This window comes from Anabas testudineus, chromosome 23 (assembly GCF_900324465.2).
Source record: "Anabas testudineus chromosome 23, fAnaTes1.2, whole genome shotgun sequence".
In the NCBI taxonomy this organism is placed as follows: domain Eukaryota; kingdom Metazoa; phylum Chordata; class Actinopteri; order Anabantiformes; family Anabantidae; genus Anabas; species Anabas testudineus.
This window is the reverse complement of record NC_046631.1, coordinates 12,846,097-12,864,653: the sequence shown is the minus strand read 5'-3', so window position 1 is coordinate 12,864,653 and position 18,557 is coordinate 12,846,097. Positions and strand designations below refer to the sequence as shown.

The 18,557-nt window shown below is 41.4% G+C and overlaps 1 protein-coding gene across 3 annotated transcripts; it reads left to right on the top strand.

Annotated features, from left to right (window-relative positions):
* The first annotated feature begins 842 nt into the window (after positions 1–842).
* igf1 (insulin-like growth factor 1) lies at positions 843–15,819 on the top strand. 3 transcript variants are annotated; one of them, XM_026362869.1, is made up of 5 exons: positions 843–1,132; positions 2,342–2,504; positions 10,893–11,149; positions 11,571–11,606; positions 13,106–15,819. In XM_026362869.1, the coding sequence occupies exons 1-5, from the start codon at positions 1,085–1,087 to the stop codon at positions 13,163–13,165; spliced, it is 564 nt and encodes a 187-aa protein (XP_026218654.1). In that variant the 5' UTR covers positions 843–1,084; the 3' UTR covers positions 13,166–15,819. The 3 variants fall into 3 exon arrangements, with proteins under 3 accessions (XP_026218654.1, XP_026218656.1, XP_026218655.1); XM_026362871.1 differs by lacking the exon at positions 11,571–11,606 and having other exon boundaries at positions 10,893–11,068; XM_026362870.1 differs by lacking the exon at positions 11,571–11,606.
* The last annotated feature ends 2,738 nt before the right edge of the window (positions 15,820–18,557 follow it).

Sequence of the window (18,557 nt, the reverse complement as noted above, 5' to 3'; positions counted from 1 at the left end):
CCTTTCCCTGCTGAAAACAAGTCTCTTTAAGCTCTTGCCTCATGTGAAGCCCGAGCACTGGGTCCTTATTTTAACATGATGCCATCAAGTGTTTGTCAGGGCACCACTAAAGCCTCCAGACATGGAGTTTGCTCCAAAGTGGGGGCTGAAATGTGACATAACTGTCTTCTTTGCCATAAGGTTTTAGTTTTCCCATTCTTTTAACATAACTCACACAGTTCACAGAAGCATCAGATGTGGTTTGAAGACAAACCTGGTTGAACTGACTGAAAATCAGCAGAGAAAACCAGAGCAGTGGGTGATTTATTACAAGAAATTACAGTGACAATGTGCAGAAAAGCAGCAAATCTTGCACAGAGGCAAACAGTTTAGAGGGACCAGGACTTGCAATGTGTTTCTGGTTATCTCTGGCTCAAATTTGATCTGTAGTATTTTTCCATATTCTCTTCAATTCACGTGTACGGAACTTTTTATTAGGGTTTTTATTAGGTATTCATCTTAGCCCTACAGTGTTGACTAAGTGGAAAAGTCTTTTTTAATGATTTATTTTAGCCTTAATCCGATCAGACTTTGAATAGTGGCTGCTGAATTACGCGGTGCCAAATTACGCACAATAACCAGCAGTCATATCCTAACTTTAACTTGTCCTTCATGAGCTTTGAGGGTAGAAAAGAGTGTGTTCTGTGTGAGGGAGCTGCTGCTTTTTCTATCTTGATCTGAACTACTAACCAAGTCTTAGAGAGATCAAAATTCAATCCCGTTCTGAGAAAAAAGAGAAATGACGTTATTTGAATATGTGCCCAAAATCCTTAATGAATAACTTAGGACGAGTAGGAGGCAAATGCTGCCCCAGCTGTTTCCTGTTGAAAATGTCTGTGTAATGTAGATAAATGTGAGGGATTTTCTCTCTAAATCCGTCTCCTGTTCGCTAAATCTCACTTCTCCAAAACGAGCCTGCGCAATGGAACAAAGTCGGAATATTGAGATGTGACATTGCCCGCATCTCATCCTCTTTCTCCCCGTTTTTTAATGACTTCAAACAAGTTCCTTTTCGCCGGGCTTTGTCTTGCGGAGACCCGTGGGGATGTCTAGCGCTCTCTCCTCTCAGTGGCATTTATGTGATGTCTTCAAGGTAACTTACCTGCTTTCCTTTGACTTTATACATAACCAACACCTTGGTTGTTCACTTGCTCACTATTTGCACAGAGCATCCTTTTTAGTTTAGACTGAAACAGAACCAGAGATTTTTAACCGCTTATTTATTTCGAGTTTTTTAATTCATACAAATGAGGAATTTATTCACATTTGATCCTTTTTGAGCAGTTGTTGCATGTTTTGGTGTTTTCTCTGAACATAATTCGATCATGTTCCCTCTGCTTTAATTGACTTTTTCCGTTCGTGCATGACTTTCACTGCTCGGACACGGATTGTCATCCCCAGCAGCTCTGTGCGCTCTGCGCTCTTTTCCTCCAGAAACTAACGCAGCTCCGCAACTTTAGAACTAATTCCTGCTGAGTCTGCAATATTAAGTGCTTAATATTTAACCTGGCGGTGAAGAGAGAGCTGAGCTTAACATGACTTAACATACTTCTGGGCGCTGGGACCGGACGGTCGGGGCTGGGATGTGGATGGATGATGTCCCGTGTTTATTCTCTTTATTATGTATGTTTGGCCCACTCAGCTTCCTCCGCTGGGTTTGGCGGGAGAGCAGTTTTTGGTCTCACAGTCTGGACCGGGAAGCTCTCTGGTGCTTTTTGCGTCTTTTACTCAGCTTTTAAGATTTTGCATCACTTTGATTCACTTTTAGTTCTGTGCGTAACCATGAGCTGACAGTTGGTTTCCGCACAGTGAAGATGTTGTATCCTCACTAACAGCTGGTTGTTAATGAGAGTTTTAAATGTCTCAGATGAACTGTGGTTCACTCATTAGGACACTCACAGAGTCTCTTTCCAATTTGGACGCGCTCTGCTCGGTTGCGCACAGGCTCTCTGCAGCATCAGAGCTGCTCAGCCTCCCGTTTGACTGTTTCACTTTGGCATCAAGTGAGAGTTTGGGTTTAAGTCATCTTCCTCCACATTTCCAAAACCCTGTAAAGTTACCAGCTGTGGCCACCACCACTTGTATTTCTTTTTCCCCTTTTATAGCAGAAGGAAAAGCCTTAAGCTCACTGGTTTCAATTTTATGTAGGAAAATGTGCAACACTCCGACTACTGATGCCGGTTTGCTCCACAGCCAGCAGTGTATTAAGAAAAGCAGTTAGTGATAACATGAACATCTTTGTGGTGATGCTCTGCTTGTATGAGCAGTGAAATGCTAAAGCTGTCCCTCTCTCTGTGCGCAGAGTGTCATGTGCTGTATCTCCTGTAGCCACACCCTCTCGCTACTGCTGTGCGTCCTCATCCTGACTCCGACAGCAACAGGGCAGATCCCCCCAGAGACCCTGTGTGGGGCGGAGCTGGTCGACACGCTGCAGTTTGTGTGTGGAGACAGAGGCTTTTATTTCAGTAAGTGCACCTATTTATTTATTCATAAAGGTTGGCTGTATCTGTCCCAGTGCTCTCCACCTCCAGCAGGCTCATAAATAAAAAAGCAGCCAGTTTGACATCTTGTCTTGACTTTCCCTGCTTCACTTCTCCTTCTTCCTCCATTCATTCCTATTCCACTGTTACATCCTCTACTTAAATATACATTCATTTCTTTGTTTCAATGCTCAAATTAAATATATTAAATATAGACTGAACCCGAAGATTTGGAACAAGAAACCTAGAAATGTAGAAGAATGATAAGAAGCCACGTAGCTGATGAAGTGAATCTCTGTTGTGCCCATGAGAGAAGGACTTAAAGAGGAATTTGGCTCATTACCTATAAGAAAAAGAATGGGTAGAAAGTAAACATGGCAGTAATTATTTTCCTCTTTCCTACAGAGAATGGAAAGCTACAAAAAATAAAATGAATCCACAAAGAATCCATTTCCATCCATTTCAATTTAAATCTCAGATTTTTCCATTAACTGTCCAAACCAGCCAGGAACACCACAGGATATATGGTGCTACCAAGGTTAGGTGCAATGTTCCAACGGCAGCCAGTGTTTCTCAAGACACGTACCCTGGTCGCTCTATCAAAGACGAGCAGTGCATAAGCAGCTGGCTCAAACTCTACAGTTTACAACCTAATTATTCACATTTCTTTGGCTGACATCTATCGGTTCAGCCAATTTGCACCTCAAAGAGCATCGTGAGTCGGTTTTATTTTTATAATAATTGATTGTCCATCCGACTCCTGTGCAGTTTTGACACAACAATCCATTGTTAATGGTTTGGTTCAGGACCAAGGTTATGAAAGATTTTCCACATGTGGTCGACTTTGTCAGCTGCCAGTTTCAAAAAGAAGGGAAGAAGATTTCTGAGGGAACTCAGCAGCATACAGAACATAATGCATTTGCAGTTGCCATCTTTTCCAGTAATTGATTGCTTTTGCCTCAACCTGAACTTGGAATAATGTGAAGATAAATCTTCTCAATAACGTGGTTACTGATGGAGGATTTGAGGCTGGAAGGTGCCAGTCTTTGAATCCCAGCCTTAGTACAGTTGTACTTTAAGCACAAGTACTAAACATTTAAGGAGTGACCAATGTTGTTACATCCTGGGAGGGACAAACGCCAGATATTTCAATACAAAATCTTATGTTGGCGCTAGATAAAAAGTCTGGAGATCCAATTAACAAAGTAATTAGGATTCAGTCTCTGGAGAACATACACATCTGTATGAAATGTCCTGGTGATCCATCCAACAGTACAGTACAAATTCAGTATTTCAGTCTCCACCAAAGAGCCATAATGCTGGCATGGGCATGGACTAAGAACTGGACAGCAGAACATAAATATTAATATGCTATACTCTCATATGACCTCAAGGGCCAACCAATGGCAGGTGGCATGTATCTCTTGGTATTCTGATATATGGGGAAATAGCGCCCCTATGGCAACAGGTGTGTCCTGAAATAGCACCTTGATAGAAGCCAAAGTACTGGACCATTGGCATAATAAACATGGTTATAGTCACCTGCTGGACACGGGCAGTAACTCTTTTTACATTTCTGTAACTAAACTTTGTGTTTTAAAGATAAAGTTTCCAAACACTTTACAACATTATTGCCTGTGGAGGTTTGTGGACAATAAAGTACTGAGCTGATCATTTATCGCTTGTTTGTCACTCATCCAGTCTCTCTAGCCACATTTTCCAGCTCTTCCTGGAGGATATTGAGGCATTCATAGACCAGATCAGATACATATTCTACGTATGTGCTATTATGGCACATTAGGTAGGATTGTCGTTCCACTTCACCTCCCGATCCATCCAGTCAGGATGACTTTAGATCAAGATGTCCAATGTTGACTGTTCGTACCCATGAAGAAAAAAGTCTAAATTATATGTAAGATGGAAAATAATGGTGAAGACGTCAGGAATGGATCCAGTCATACACCAATATTTCATCAAACGCTAACCCCCTCACCATTAATGGTTAAGGTTAATACATTTACTTCTGTTGGCAGTGAAAGCTCAGAAAATGTTGTAACATATTTACCGTAGATGTTTGCTGCATCATCCAGTTTCAACATTCTGTCCGGCAGTAAGGTCATCGTGCACCTTGCAGCTGCTCCCCACCACCTCCCTGGTCTGTTCCTCCCCTCTCTGCATGCAGCTTTTCCAGAACCAGTCAACATCGTTCTCTGCATTAGGCCCTTTGTGCGGTGTTTGCCAGAGAGCTGTTGGAGAGCCACCAAACGGCTGCAAAGCTGCGAGCCTCGTTCGTCCAGATGCTGCTGGCAACACAGACGTTCTGTGAAGTGGTCATGACAGCTTTGACAGCTTTCTGCCAGTTAAGATGTTTTGGTCTATGGATTGTCTCTGCTGCAGCACTTCTCTTGTATAAATGACCATGTTCTCTTAATTTACGCTAAGAGACAGTGGAAGATAAATTGCATTTAAGTAAATGCAGGTCTTGAATTTTTTATTTTTTTTTTTAACTCACCCATAAGCATCAGCCATTGTTTTGGATTCTGGGTAGACAACTCCATCTTCAGTGTGCAGTCAAATCAATATCTTTTAACTTGCATACCTTGGTAAAGGTTGAATTAAAAAATTTACCAGGTTTGACATTGGTCCCAAAAAACATCTGCACCTGTAGCTAAAAGTTGATGAAATGTTTTAGAGTTTGATCAGTTATGATGGTGTCCAGAGATTTGATGATGTGAGAATGTGACAAAGTGTTGGAAAATGATAGCAGGAGTTTCACAACAGTTTTATAAATCTTCTCATGAGCTACAGAAGTTCAGCACTACTGTCCATAATATACCTCACGAGAAGCCGTTGAATGGAGGCCAATGTAACTCATGAATCCTCATACAGTATATGCTTCTTAAGCAGGAACAGACCTTTTTGTGGTCTGTTCCAAATTGTATTTGTCTTTCCTGCATTACCATACACTGAGCCGTCACTGAACTGCAGAGCGACCATCTATTAATGCCACATTTCCTGTGTTGAAAAAGGGGAGAATTTCACGAACACTCCATCCTTTATCTGAAGAGAGAAAGAGGTTTGAGCAGCAGGGTGCTGCGCCTCGGAAAATATTCCACTCTCGTTCTTACTTGCTCTCGCTTTCATATTCTCTTTGTTATTCCTTTTCTCCTCTCATTCAGTTGCCACATGTACCAGTGGCTGTTTGCTTAACATATCTGGAGAATCCATTTAGGTTCTGTCGTCTGCAGTGTAGTACCTTGGCCAAAGGAGGCTTGTTTCCCTGAACTCTTCCCCTCAAGTCTGGCAGCCTTCTGACTGATAATGTGTCCAGAGACAGTGTTGCAGTGACAGTGGGCTTTTCTGTGCAGCGAGTACTTTTGCCAATCCACCTTACACATGTAGCCAGTGAAGTAGCACAAGGGCATTTTAAGAGTACAGATTTCCAACCCTGACAGAAATGCTAAATACTAGTTGGTGGAATTTTTTAATGTAATGAAACAAGCTGCGGTTTCAGAAACAGCTACACAACGCTAGTCAGTTTTTCCAATTATTAGCCTGACCTAGAAATCCTCAGTTGTGTTTGTAATGCTTTAGCAGTCAGAACTGTGGGATGATTTCACTGGGATGTTCATTCCATGAAGCATATCTGTCATGGGAGTTTATTTTGCTGAAGTGTAAGTGCTAAGTAGCTCCTTGTACTAAGTCACTTTTAGTTCATGCTGAAATATTGACGCTCATTCTAGAGTGATCATGAAATATAGAATCTTACTCATGTTGCCCAAACTAACAGGAATTACAACAAAGATGGAGCAATCCATCAGTTTTGGACAGGTTCATGAAAAAAGCATGTGGTAATTTTTTGCTTTTATTAATGTCATAGGAATTCAGGGAAGAAGAGAGAGGAGAGGCCTTAAGTAGCCTTTCTTTTCGAAGTCTGCCTAGTTTTGTTCCTCTTTCTACCTCTCTGCAGCTACCGGAGCTGCAGAGAGGTAGAATGTGTAAACAGCATGTCACATACATGCACGCACGCATGCAAGCACTCAAACACAAAGAGGTAAGCCATGTCCCTCAGCAGCAGGGGATTATGTGGATTACAGGATGATCAGGACACCTCCCCTCCCTCCCTAGTTTTACAGTGGACCAAAGAAAGACCTCCTGTGTCTTCTCCATCACTGTGAAAAGGTGTCGTTTTCCCATTAAGACCTGGACTAAAAATCTCTGAACAGTCTGCAAATGACTGCTCAGCAGAACAAAGAGGCATCTCATGAAAGAACACGCAGGCATCCTGCAGATTTAGATCTGTACGTTAGGTGAAGTTGAGACACTGGTACAGTACTTTACCTTTGAAATTGTTCATACTATTTGTCAAACTTTCATTTTACTGATTCTAACCATGTTTATTTAGTCCCTACACCTAACCCAGGTGTAATTGACTGGCGAAAACAAGTGTTTTACCAGCCGCCATTGGTGCCGTTAAACAACCTGCATGAGCGTTTGAGTTGGAGGACTTGCTTTATTTATAATCCTACTCGCTTAATTTAAGAACCAGCAAAAGTAAAGAAATCCACACATACAGCACTTATCTGTCCCTCAGTTTTCAAAATTAGCCTCATTGCTAGCCATGGGATCTACTCTTTTTTATATGTAAATCATGTTTCCAAGGCATTTCCTACATTGTGGCCAAAAAACCCTCAATAAAGCCATGTGATCTAAATTGATAATGCCGTGAACAACACTTTTAATACTAGTGGCAGTGCATTTGGATATAATTTTAGTGTCACAGCACCGTAATGTGAAGAATACTTCACTCATGCCATAAACTCTTTGTGGTACCAGTGATAAAGAGGTAGTTTCCAGTACTTTAGCAGCTCTTATAGTCCCTGCCCAGCCGTAAACTCCCTCACACTTTGCAGGAAGAGCAGTGCACCAGCGCCAAGAATCCACTGGTTTTTTATTGACCATGACCAAGCTGTAAAACTCAGATGCTTTCTGTACCACTTTGGAATGGGGGAAATCAGCCATTTCTCTCCAGTGTCGCTCCTTAGAGGAATGAACACTATGTGTGCTGAGTCTGTAAACTCCAAACCAAATATGTTAGATGGAGCAATGCGGTGACATCGGATGTAACAACCAAGAACTTAATTCTGACAGGTTGAAGATAATTGATGCTACTGCATGCTGTTGACAGGCTGATATATATATATGGTACTTCACTCCAAAGGAATACTCTTTATAGAATCCAACACTTAGGAGGTGGTTCTGAAAAACTGTGCAGCCTCTTTCTTGGAGGATGGCAGCTGCAGTCAGATTCAGATTCATCTAAATGAGTGGTACAAAAACAAAAATATGCCAAAATATGAACAACTCTTTAGAACGTTCCTAATTCAAGTTGAGTTCAGACAAACAAAACTAGTAGCACTGTGGAAAAAACACACACCTGTTCACAACCCTTAACGAAGGTGAGGCAGTTAATAGCATGGCCACAGGGGGCGACTACGAACAATAATGTTTTCAAGCAGAAGTTTGGGGTTTTGCAAGAGAAAAAGTTGAGAACTAAAGGATGAGGACTAACCAAGTTAAAGAGAAGTGCACAGCTTGTCATTTCATAAAGTCTTAAAGTTTACTCTCAAAAACTGCATGTTTGCCAATGCATTTCTGAAAATACTACTGTTCCCAAAGCTTTGTAATAGCATAAGCAGGTTTAGCAAAGTATGTTTCAAACAGAAATCACATAGACGTAGCTGTACCTGGGTTAGCTCAACAGCTATTTGCTCTTAGTAAAGCTTTTCATTTGTAATTAACAGTGAAAATGCAGACAGAGGAAACAGGTAGAGGGGGCACGACATGCATCAGAGGATCCTGCAAAGACTTGAATCGGGGGGATTTGTTAACTTTCAACCACACCAACTTTCATTTGAAAAATCTTGTAAGTAAGATACAAACCTGTTAGAACCCAACTAAATTATGGTCAGTAGTACATCCTCAAACTCACGTATTGTGTTGAGTATACAGAGGATATAACAACACACTTTCCAGTCGCATCTGAAACCTTTCAGTTTGAAACAGCATGAGCCGTGAGGTGGGAAGCACCATCAGAAAAGGTTGTTTACCCTTAGTTTGTTTAACAACAGTCAGAGAAAACAACTATTTGGTTATGAGGGATTACAGCATTTATCCGTGGAACTGAAGCATTTAAAACCTTCCAAAGCTTTTAGACCTGATTATTTTATGCGTGTTTTTCCCCCAACCTGCCCGAGCTGATTATTCTAAATGTTACAAACGGTGCCAGCTGATTTTTCTCTCCCTTCCAGCTGTTTGTGCAGCAGGGTTGCATGCTATTTTCGGAATAATAGCGGATGTTAATTTGTAAGCCTTTGTTGGGAGGGATTGGGAAAACAGGCCAGGCAACAAGGCACGGCCCTTCTTTTGGCTTTCAGGAGCCATTATATAATCGTCAGCCAGGCCCCAACGTCGTTTTTCTCTCTTTCTAAATTTTTTGACATCAGGTGCTAATATAACGGCCAAAGTTGATCCCAGTGATACACACCGCAAGGGAGAAATAACAGATTGTACAGACGATACTAAAAGTACTGAAGTCACTTACCAAGAAAAACAGTGGAATACCTGGCTATAAAAAGTGTACCTGTCAATAAATTACCATTTGAAATGAATTAAAACACAGCTGTCTAGATATTTCTCCAATGATTTTAGGAGTGTGAGAACTGGGTAAATCCAGTTCCTCTGTTGCCTAAATAATGCAGGTGCACGGTGTATTTTTAGCATCACTCTACCTGATGTGCAACATGAAAGAGTCTCTATTGTCCCGCATTTCGTCTCTCTCATTCACACCTTCATCAGCTTCGCCTCTGCTCTGTATCTGGGAGTTCGACTTTGGGGAGAAAGATGTTTCTGTTTCTGAATGAAAACTGCTCTCTGTCCAAAACAACATTGTCAGGACAAGGCAGACATAGAGCAGAAGTTAATGCACTTTGTCAGCACTGGCAGACTTCTGAGCCAAGAGCTATTAACTCTGAGAGGGAAAGGCATTTCCTCCTTGTAAATGCCATATTAAATTATTATTATTTCATTTGGTAACAGGGAAAAGTCCATCAGGGCTATATTGCTCAAGGTGAGCAGGGAATTGTAAATGGAGAGTATTTGGAGAGAGCCACCAAACATGGGTGGGTTTTGGGGGCGTAAGAGAGCTGGAAAAGGAAGTAACTATTGGCATCATGGTAACTTGATGTGGTCATTCAGTCCAAATGCCGAGTGTCGATTTTTAAATACCTACCTTGACTTTTTCTATTTACCTCAAGGTAATTTTTTGGCATAAAAGGTACCAAAGTACCATGTTCTGAGTGGTCCTTCAGGGTGCACACGCTTTTGCCAAATGAAAATGTGAATGAACAATGGGGCACAGCCAATGGGGGTGCGGTCTCAAAGTCTATCTGACTGTTTCTGCAGGTTGATTGAGCCCAGAAGGCTTGTAGTTTGGCCCCGTTGAACAGGCCTCTATGTAGAAGGAAAACGACGACGTGATATTCTCAACGTTTGAGTGACTGTGACCCCAGTTTTACAGGGAACCAGCTGCCAAAAAGGGGCTCCACAGTGCGCAACATGATGCAATGTAAATTTTAGACGAAAGAAATCCACATCATTAAGGCTGCTCATATATCAGAGAAATCAGACACATGACCTGGCCATTGTCAGCACAAGGATCGTTTCTGGACCCTGGCCACAGTCTGTTTGATTAGTTCTGTTAACTGATACAAGCACTGGAGAGAAAAAAGATCAGATTTATAGAAGCTGAACTGACTGTTAACTAAACACCTAACCCAATCATTGCTGCACCTGTTGAGCTTTCCCTTCTCATACAGTTCACATGCAGTTCACATTGAGGTAGATTCAGAAGATTTTATAAATCTATTGAAGATAAATACTTAAGTCACTTATAGTTTTATGATCGCCATGTATGAACAGAAATGCAAGATGCGATCATTTGATTCTAATCCAGTTTAGCTGTTTATCTTGTTGTATTATTGTATTTTCACACTCAGTTTTTACGCTACACTAGAAAAAGCTGTTTTGTTGATTTTTTTTTTGACCAATGTGACTCTGTCTTGGCTCGCACGTTTGGCTGGAGTTGCTGGTTAATGCATCACATTAAACCATTCTCTACACTTTAGCTTATGTATTCTGGGTTTTAAAGAAGATTTTAAGTAAAGGTGATCACCCTCCCAACTCTTTATGCTCAAGGTTTTACTACAGTTCTATAGCCAAAGCTTGGCAGGTCTGCTGCACCTATTGCTGTTAAATATCTTAGTATTCTGTCTCTTTAGCTACCTAACCACACCTGGTGTTCCTTTTGAACAGGTAAGCCAACAGGCTACGGCCCCAATACACGGCGGTCACGCGGCATAGTGGATGAGTGCTGCTTCCAAAGCTGTGAGCTGCGGCGCCTGGAGATGTACTGTGCACCTGCCAAGACTAGCAAGCCAGCTCGCTCTGTGCGTGCACAGCGCCACACAGACATGCCGAGAGCACCTAAGGTTAGTACCGCAGGGCACAAAGTGGACAAGGGCACAGAGCGTAGGACAGCACAGCAGCCAGACAAGACAAAAAACAAGAAGGTGAGCACAGCACCAAACAGATACACTCTAAAAAAAAAAAGGTTTACTCATCAGGAAATGTGGAAGCAAGAGATTAGGATTCTGTCAGCGTATGAACATGATACCATGTGAGAAATTGTGAAGATTTGCTTATTTGTTTTTCTACCAAGTGTCGGTGTAGTATCACATTATAGCCAGCAGCTGGTTATCTTAGCTTAGCATAAAAACTGCAGATAAGGAGAAGCTAAATTATCCAGATGATGGCTGTAGATCAGCTTACAGACACGAGAGGGGGATCAGACTACTTCTCTCATTAAGCACATTTTGCAATTCATCAAACTGTAACTTGAAAGGGCCAATAGGTTCAGGCTTATTACCAGTTTAATTTATAGCAAGAGAAATGAATCCATCCAAGTTAAGTGGCTTCATTTTCCTCCCACAGAGACCTTTGCCTGGACATAGTCATTCACCCTTCAAGGTATGCATGCCATATCATTTTATTTTATTACATCATGTAAACTCTATCATACCTACAATCTGCACTCTGAAAAACCCAAATAAATTCAATAGCTTAAAGTTTAATGTCCGATTTCAGTCTTCACTCTTATGTCTCGTGGCCAAATGAAGAAACAGTGAGGTCTAAATACAGACTTTGTTTCATCATCGAGTTGCCAACCTGCAAGAGTGTGATCCTATAAAAATTTGACCATGTGCTTTTTACCCTTCTCTCAAAAAAGAAAACCATTAGCTAGAGAAGGAACTAAGTGGTTTTTGTGGTCGACCCAGTGTCACTCCCGCTCCCCAGGCAGAACCTCCACTCTGCTCTGGAACATTATGTGCTGAAATTCTGGCGTCTCACCATCACAACTAACATATGCAAAGTGCAGAGATGAAGCATGCGTTCCAGTCACATCAGGTTTAGCGTAGCACCATGTGCTGCTAGATCATCATGGTGCACAATCAACATTGGTACTGCTTGACATGAAGTCGAGCTTAAGTTTCAAGTACTGCTCCCTTTTTGTGTCAGGAAATATAAAATGTAGGGATACCAGAGCTGTTGTGCACAACTTTCCATTCCAAGATAAAACCATTGGTGGACCTTTTATGTGGAAACATCTAGCCAGTGGATCCAAGCCAGTGGATGGGTGGTTCTCTTGGTAGCAGCTAACCAGCGAGGACCAGTGAGGAATCAAGGCGCTGTCTTCTGTGATAGAACCCACTGAATCCATTTAGTCAATGATAGTACTGCCCACTATTCTTATTTTAATCTAAACGTTGGAAGAAACAAAAGCAACAACCAACCAATTTCTACCAGATTCTGAAACATTCATATGTTGTAAATACTTAATGGTGCATGTGACGCCCCAACTCTGTTCAAACCAGAAAAAACAAGACATCTGTTCATTTACAACCCTGCAGCTTTGAGAGGACTCATGGTGCTGCTGCATTTGTATTTCACTTGGAAAATGGAAGCTACCTGGCTAAACTAACAAACCTTCAGTTTTCCTAGTATTAATGTTGGCACTGATGCCCACTAGGCACCACTTCTATGTTATGTTATTGCAGCAGCTGTTGCCCCATACTGTGGGCACCATGACACACCATGGTGTCCGGAGCAAGGGTTAGCTCGTGTTGGCTAGCATTTAATGATGGTAAATGATCACAGTGTAAGCAACAGCTAGAATCCTGTAACCTCTGATCTGCAGTAATTCAAATTATGACACAGAGTAAGGTCTGCTCAAATCACAGATGTGACTGAAACCCTTTTCAAACATGGCACATGGAACATTGCTGGTAAAATCTGTCTGTTAAAAGAACTTAAATGCTTAAACTGAAGCTTTCAGTCTGAAAGGGACTGAAAGTGACCCCCCAATGTTTGCGCCTAAGCTGTTACCTGCTATACAGATGCTGATTTCAGACCCAAAAATGTCTTAAGTCTAAAAAAAGAGTTTGTTTTTCTTTCTTTTCTTTTTGCAGGAAGTGCATCAGAAAAACTCAAGTCGAGGCAACACAGGGGGAAGAAATTACCGAATGTAGAGATGGGGAGAATGGACAAATGCCTGGCGGCATGGGAAGAGAGAGGGGAGTGGCCTTACCTGGTACCCTGTGGAATGGTTCACTGTAAAACAAAACAGAGGATGCTAGCAGTTGTCTGAAAAAGCTCTTCAAAATGATCTGAGAGTTAAGTGGTGTTTAAAGGTTTGATGAGGGATTTTGTGATTATTTTATACACTGCACCATTCCATATTGGGAGGAATACTTTGTTAATGAAATGTAACAGACTAGTTTAGCTGCTGAGACACAAACAAGAGCGTATCATACCTCCATGTGTGAGCTGCAGCATCCCTTGGTTCCAGGAAAGGTGGGAATGCATCTGGGCTTCAGCCAATCAGAGAGTGGCAGACTGTATCTGAGAATGAATGGTGCATCCTGTCCCCTGAACTTTGTGGAAGTAAATCCTTTAACTCCAAGAGAGTGGATTCATTCACTCCTTTGGCAAGACAGGATATTTTTATCACTGGGCACATTTAACAGTTACTATCCCAGTCAAAATCTGAGTATCTTAGGGTCAGAGTTTGTTTTTATGGACCATGCATTACTGAGGATAATTGAAAACAAGTAAAACAAGGTTTGCATTAGGGGTAAAGACCAGGTGGTTCTTCATCACACATTGTTGTAGTTATTTTTCCCTTGAGGCCAAGTCAAATCCCTGCTTCTCAGTGGGTGAAGGCTGGGTTCTTCTGTCTAAATAGAGTCACTAGAAGGTTTGAGTCCAGTCCAAATCCTTCCTAAGCCTCAGGAAGTGTTGAGGTCCTGAGAGCTGAGTCCACAATCTAAACACTTGTATAACAACAGATCAAGCACCATTAGAGGGGATGTTGAGGAAGCTGGGGAGTACAGTTGGTCCTAGAAAAATAAGATTGCGTAAAACCTGAGAAACAAATTACCAAAAGCAAATTTGATTAAAGTCTTTTGGTCAGTCAGTGCATGGTGCCTGTTTGGTTGGCAGAAATGAATCATTTGGCGGATTCAAAGTGCATTTGGCATGAGTGAGTGGAATAAATCAAATAATGACAATCAAGCAACATGTTTGTCGTCTGCATCCTTTTCACATGTCACCACCCTGGCCAAATCTGAAGTTTGTCAACAATCCAGTTGCCCGGTGATCGACATTTGAGTCTGTGTGGAGGCCTGTGTTCAAGGTTAAGCGCAAGTAACAAAAGTTTAGTCGCTTTAAATGAGCAAGTGCTCTATAAACTAGAGTAAAATCTTTTTCTTGTTCTCATTAAGAGCTTGCAAAATGCTCCCATATGTGTTAATACCGAAGTTCCAACATAAAGCCTATAACAAAAGCCACCTAGTTGGGGGAGTTTAATGATTGATCAATGCTGGCTGGTGATATTTTTAGTTTAGCAAGACTGGGAACTTTGCTACTTCACTTGTCGCTTGGACTGCATTATCTGCCGTGATGATAAGAGTACATTGAAACACCCCAACATCCATTGCAAAGTCTACCAGAAAAAACATGCAAATGAAATGATTTGGTAAATATTGCACACCAAAACGACAAGTTCTCTCGAGATGTTGTATAATGATGTATAACCGTACACAAATACAAAGCACCCAGTGTAAATGAGAGTTGTGTAACTGTGAGCAAGGGTCAAGCACACACAGACAAGACACATACACGAGTTTCATGAAAAGTCAGTTCTAAGAAGTCCTTGCATGAGGACTGACAGTAATGGCTGTGTGTTCAAGCCTCCATGCAGATTTACAGTCAGTAAGTTTTAATGCACAAACCGCCCAAGACATGTCTGGCTCTGCCTCCTCTGCCTGTGTATAATCAAACTGTACTCCCATTTATGTTAACCTATGCATTACTATCATTCATTGTACATGATGGTTTCATATAACAAAACTGTATTAAGAATCCTATCCACTGTATAATGGTGCTATTTTGTAGTTTGTTACTTTCAAGAGATGGCTAACACAGACAGATGGCAGGGCTTCCCTTTTGCACAGCCTTGTGGCCACCATTTTAATAGTGTTTTTATTTGTAAGCTGTTTCAATAAGGTAGTAGTATAAGCGAGTAAATGTATCTGTGTGGAATCTGTGAATGCATGGAGAATTAAAAAAAAAGAAAAAGAAAATACCATGTTGTGGTCCCAAGAAGGCAAAATGCTATTTTTTCTACTGTTTTTAAATTATTTTCTCAATATAAATCCCTTATGCCAAATAACTTGACAAAAGTACTGTAAACTGGGACTCTTCCAATTGTATTGAGAGTGTTAAAAGTCATGATGTGCTTTTGTCTGTCCTGAGATGCCTGTGTGTTCATGCACCTCACTGGAAGTAAAAAGGTATTCACTATAAACACATGAGACTACGTAACTTTTGCCTAACACCGGCCTGTGTGGCCATAAGTGGTAATTATAGGACAATCATTGACTATCACACATTGAATTTGCCTTAACCTCCTCCCACGATTCTCTTCACTCAGATACTTTAAAGATGTTTATCTGTAATATGGTAAAACTTTGTGTAAAGGCCACGAAAGCAACGAAGAGCCACAAGTAAGAAAGCTTACTCGTCACGCAGCGTCAAGCCTATAAGAATAGTTTCAAATTTGGGGGAATTTGCTTACTTGTTTTCTTGGCTCTGAGAAGATCAACAACACAAGAGCAAGTTAGCTTAGCATTAAAAAGGAGGAAAGGGTAGTCTGTGTTGTATAAGAATAGACTGCAAAACCCTTCGAGATGCTGGATGTCTGAGAAGATTCTCAGTCATCCAGGTGAAGTTATCTGGAAGTTGAATCATGACAACTGGACTTGTGGAAAATGGAAATGTTTCAATACTCATCCACGTAGCTTCTTCAGTCTGAGCAGAGTTAGTTATAGACCACAAATTCCTCCACCAGGTTGGTTTCACTTCACACCTGAGCTCAATAGGCTCGTTCAGTGAAAAGGTATCAAGAGGTTGTGTTTGGAGTCTGGTCTTTTGGGCGGATGAGTCTCTGAGTGTGTTAGTGGGTTTAGAGTGGTATGCTGTGTTTTCCAAACAATCCTTTTCAGCTTCTCTGATTAGTTGGACACATGGACCACCACATTCAAAAATTGGTTACCAAGGCCAGAGACCTGAAACTGGATACTGATGAAACCATGGTATCCCTATCACTGGTGTCTTAACATCTGAAAAAAGAAAGGTCCCTCAGCACCAGAAGCAACCTCAACCCAGGCCAAATCTGCTTGCTCCTGGACCTGTGCCTGAACTACCTACTCGTGGTAGGTGGTGTACCGAGACTCGTCCTCCCCAAAGACCAGAAAAAAACACATGGTGAGCAATATAGTGTACAGTGAAGAACGCTCTGAGCTGTACAGTGGAGAAGCTAAACAGCGGCTACACCTCAGGACCTGAATCAGCTGTGTACCTTCATCCAAAGGACACAAGACAAGTAGTTCGAGAGAGGGGTGAGAGAAGCGAGAAGAGGTGGAGGCCTTAGACACAACCTGCTCTTTTAGCCATCCCCAGAAAGATCACTCCCAATTTACACATCCAACAACGTAACCTGGTCTCTGACCATCTATCCTCACACTGAAGAAGCTGCTTGGATTGGAAGTTCAGTTACTATGACCTAACCAGATCTTTTAAAGATGCTAGTGTGTAGAAATGCTAGCTTCAGCCTATGCTAAGTTAACGGGCTTTGGCTGTAGCTTCATATTTAGCATACAAATATGAAAGTGTTAGTGGTATTCTCGCCAAAACATATTTACCAAAATGTCAAATTAAGGCTTTAAACTTGCTAGCAGTAGCTAACATTAAGGCAGCCTGCATAAGCTACAGGTCATATCAGAACAAATGAGTGTGCAGGGACTAAACTGAGTGTATTCAGCTGCACATGGGAGTGTAGCTGTGCTTATAAATTAAAATGATCATTTGTGGCAGAAATATTTCATTTCTTTTTCTCAAAAGTTACATAGTCTCGCTTTAAAAAACAAACCAGCATTTACTTTGTCCAAAATATTTGTTCTTATTCAGAATAAAATGTATTGTGATCAAAACTTTTAATTCAGAATTTGCATGTAGTTTGGTGTCAGTTGTTCCCTTATCAGTCGACCTGGCGCCTGAAATGAAAAAGAAGCTGGTTGAAAGACATTGCTGATACGCTCAGATCTTCAGAGAAACAGTACAAGCCAAAGACTTTTTAATGAGTACAAAGCATCACTTAGCGTTATTATATCATGAACTAAACTTGTGACCAGCTCCCTGTTTCAACTGCACTGCAGCTACAGCATTCCCTTCACACACTGTCTCTATTACCTGAAATACAGCTTGTGTAATAAATAGTAAAGTGCAAAAAGCTACAGCAACCTTCAAATCATGTGACTAAGAATCAATCAAATACTTCTGTTTGTCACGTGTGAAATGATCAATAAGCCTGAAAAGTTGGGAGTGTGTGAGAAATCCACAACTCTGTGGGGTGTTCAGTAAGAAAATGTAATTTCCTGAAGCTCACTGAAGAAACTGTTTGATTACAGCGCTGTTATTTATGGTGCTCGATTGCCTTCTGTAGAAAAAAATACTGACAAATTGTTCACCATTCCTGCTGAATAAACCACTTGTCAACATCACAGAAGTGGCTGGAGAGTTCTTTCATGCACATACACTCATAAAGCTTCAGGGAAACACAAGTTTGAAACACATTAAGTCCCTCTGTACACGACATCACACTCATATATGGCCTGATTCATTCACACACAGCAGATAATGAGAAAGCACATACTAATATTTTCAGGCTAAAGGTGAAGCTGTAACTCAAGCTGAGACATTTTACATCATGCACGATGAAACCGAGTGCTCTGGGTTTTTGCTGAATGACAAAGTGATGCTTCCTAAGAGGTGTCTGGATCTGCCAAAGCAAACACATCGGGGCGTGGCGCTCCCCGAGCTCCAAAGAGCTGCGTGTTCAGCTCTTTGGAGGATGCTTGCAGTGACAGCGCCGAGAGCACTCTCTGTCAGCACTTTTTAAGCGGATGTATATGGGGCAACAATGAAAGCCTGATAAATTGGTTCTCTGGCGGGTTTTCAGCAGACAGCCGAGATCAAAATATGGAGCAGCAGGGAGGTTGGCGAGTTCCCGGTCATACAGACCATCCTGGATGTTATTTCATCCTTTTCAGTGACTAATACAGAATCAATTATCTCACCCTAGTGGTCCGATTGCAGGCTGCAAGCTTGCAAGTCTTTGGGTTCAAATAAAGTAAGAAAGTGTGTGTGCACAGAGGCCTGAGCCATAACAAATACGCCGATGAGCAAAGTGAATACATCATTAGGTACGTTATTAATGAGCTGTAATTATTAACACATAAACATCTGGATGTGTTAAAAGTTGCTGTCTTTGTTCTCTAATATGTGCTAATTTTGGACTGC

Excerpts from the sequence above, each read along its gene's own strand:
- igf1 (XM_026362869.1), top strand. The coding sequence starts at position 1,085 with ATGTCTAGCGCTCTCTCCTCTCAGTGGCATTTATGTGATGTCTTCAAG. Across the intron at positions 1,133-2,341 it reads ATTTATGTGATGTCTTCAAG|AGTGTCATGTGCTGTATCTC; the intron begins GTAACTTACCTG and ends CTCTGTGCGCAG. Across the intron at positions 11,150-11,570 it reads ACAAGACAAAAAACAAGAAG|AGACCTTTGCCTGGACATAG; the intron begins GTGAGCACAGCA and ends TTCCTCCCACAG.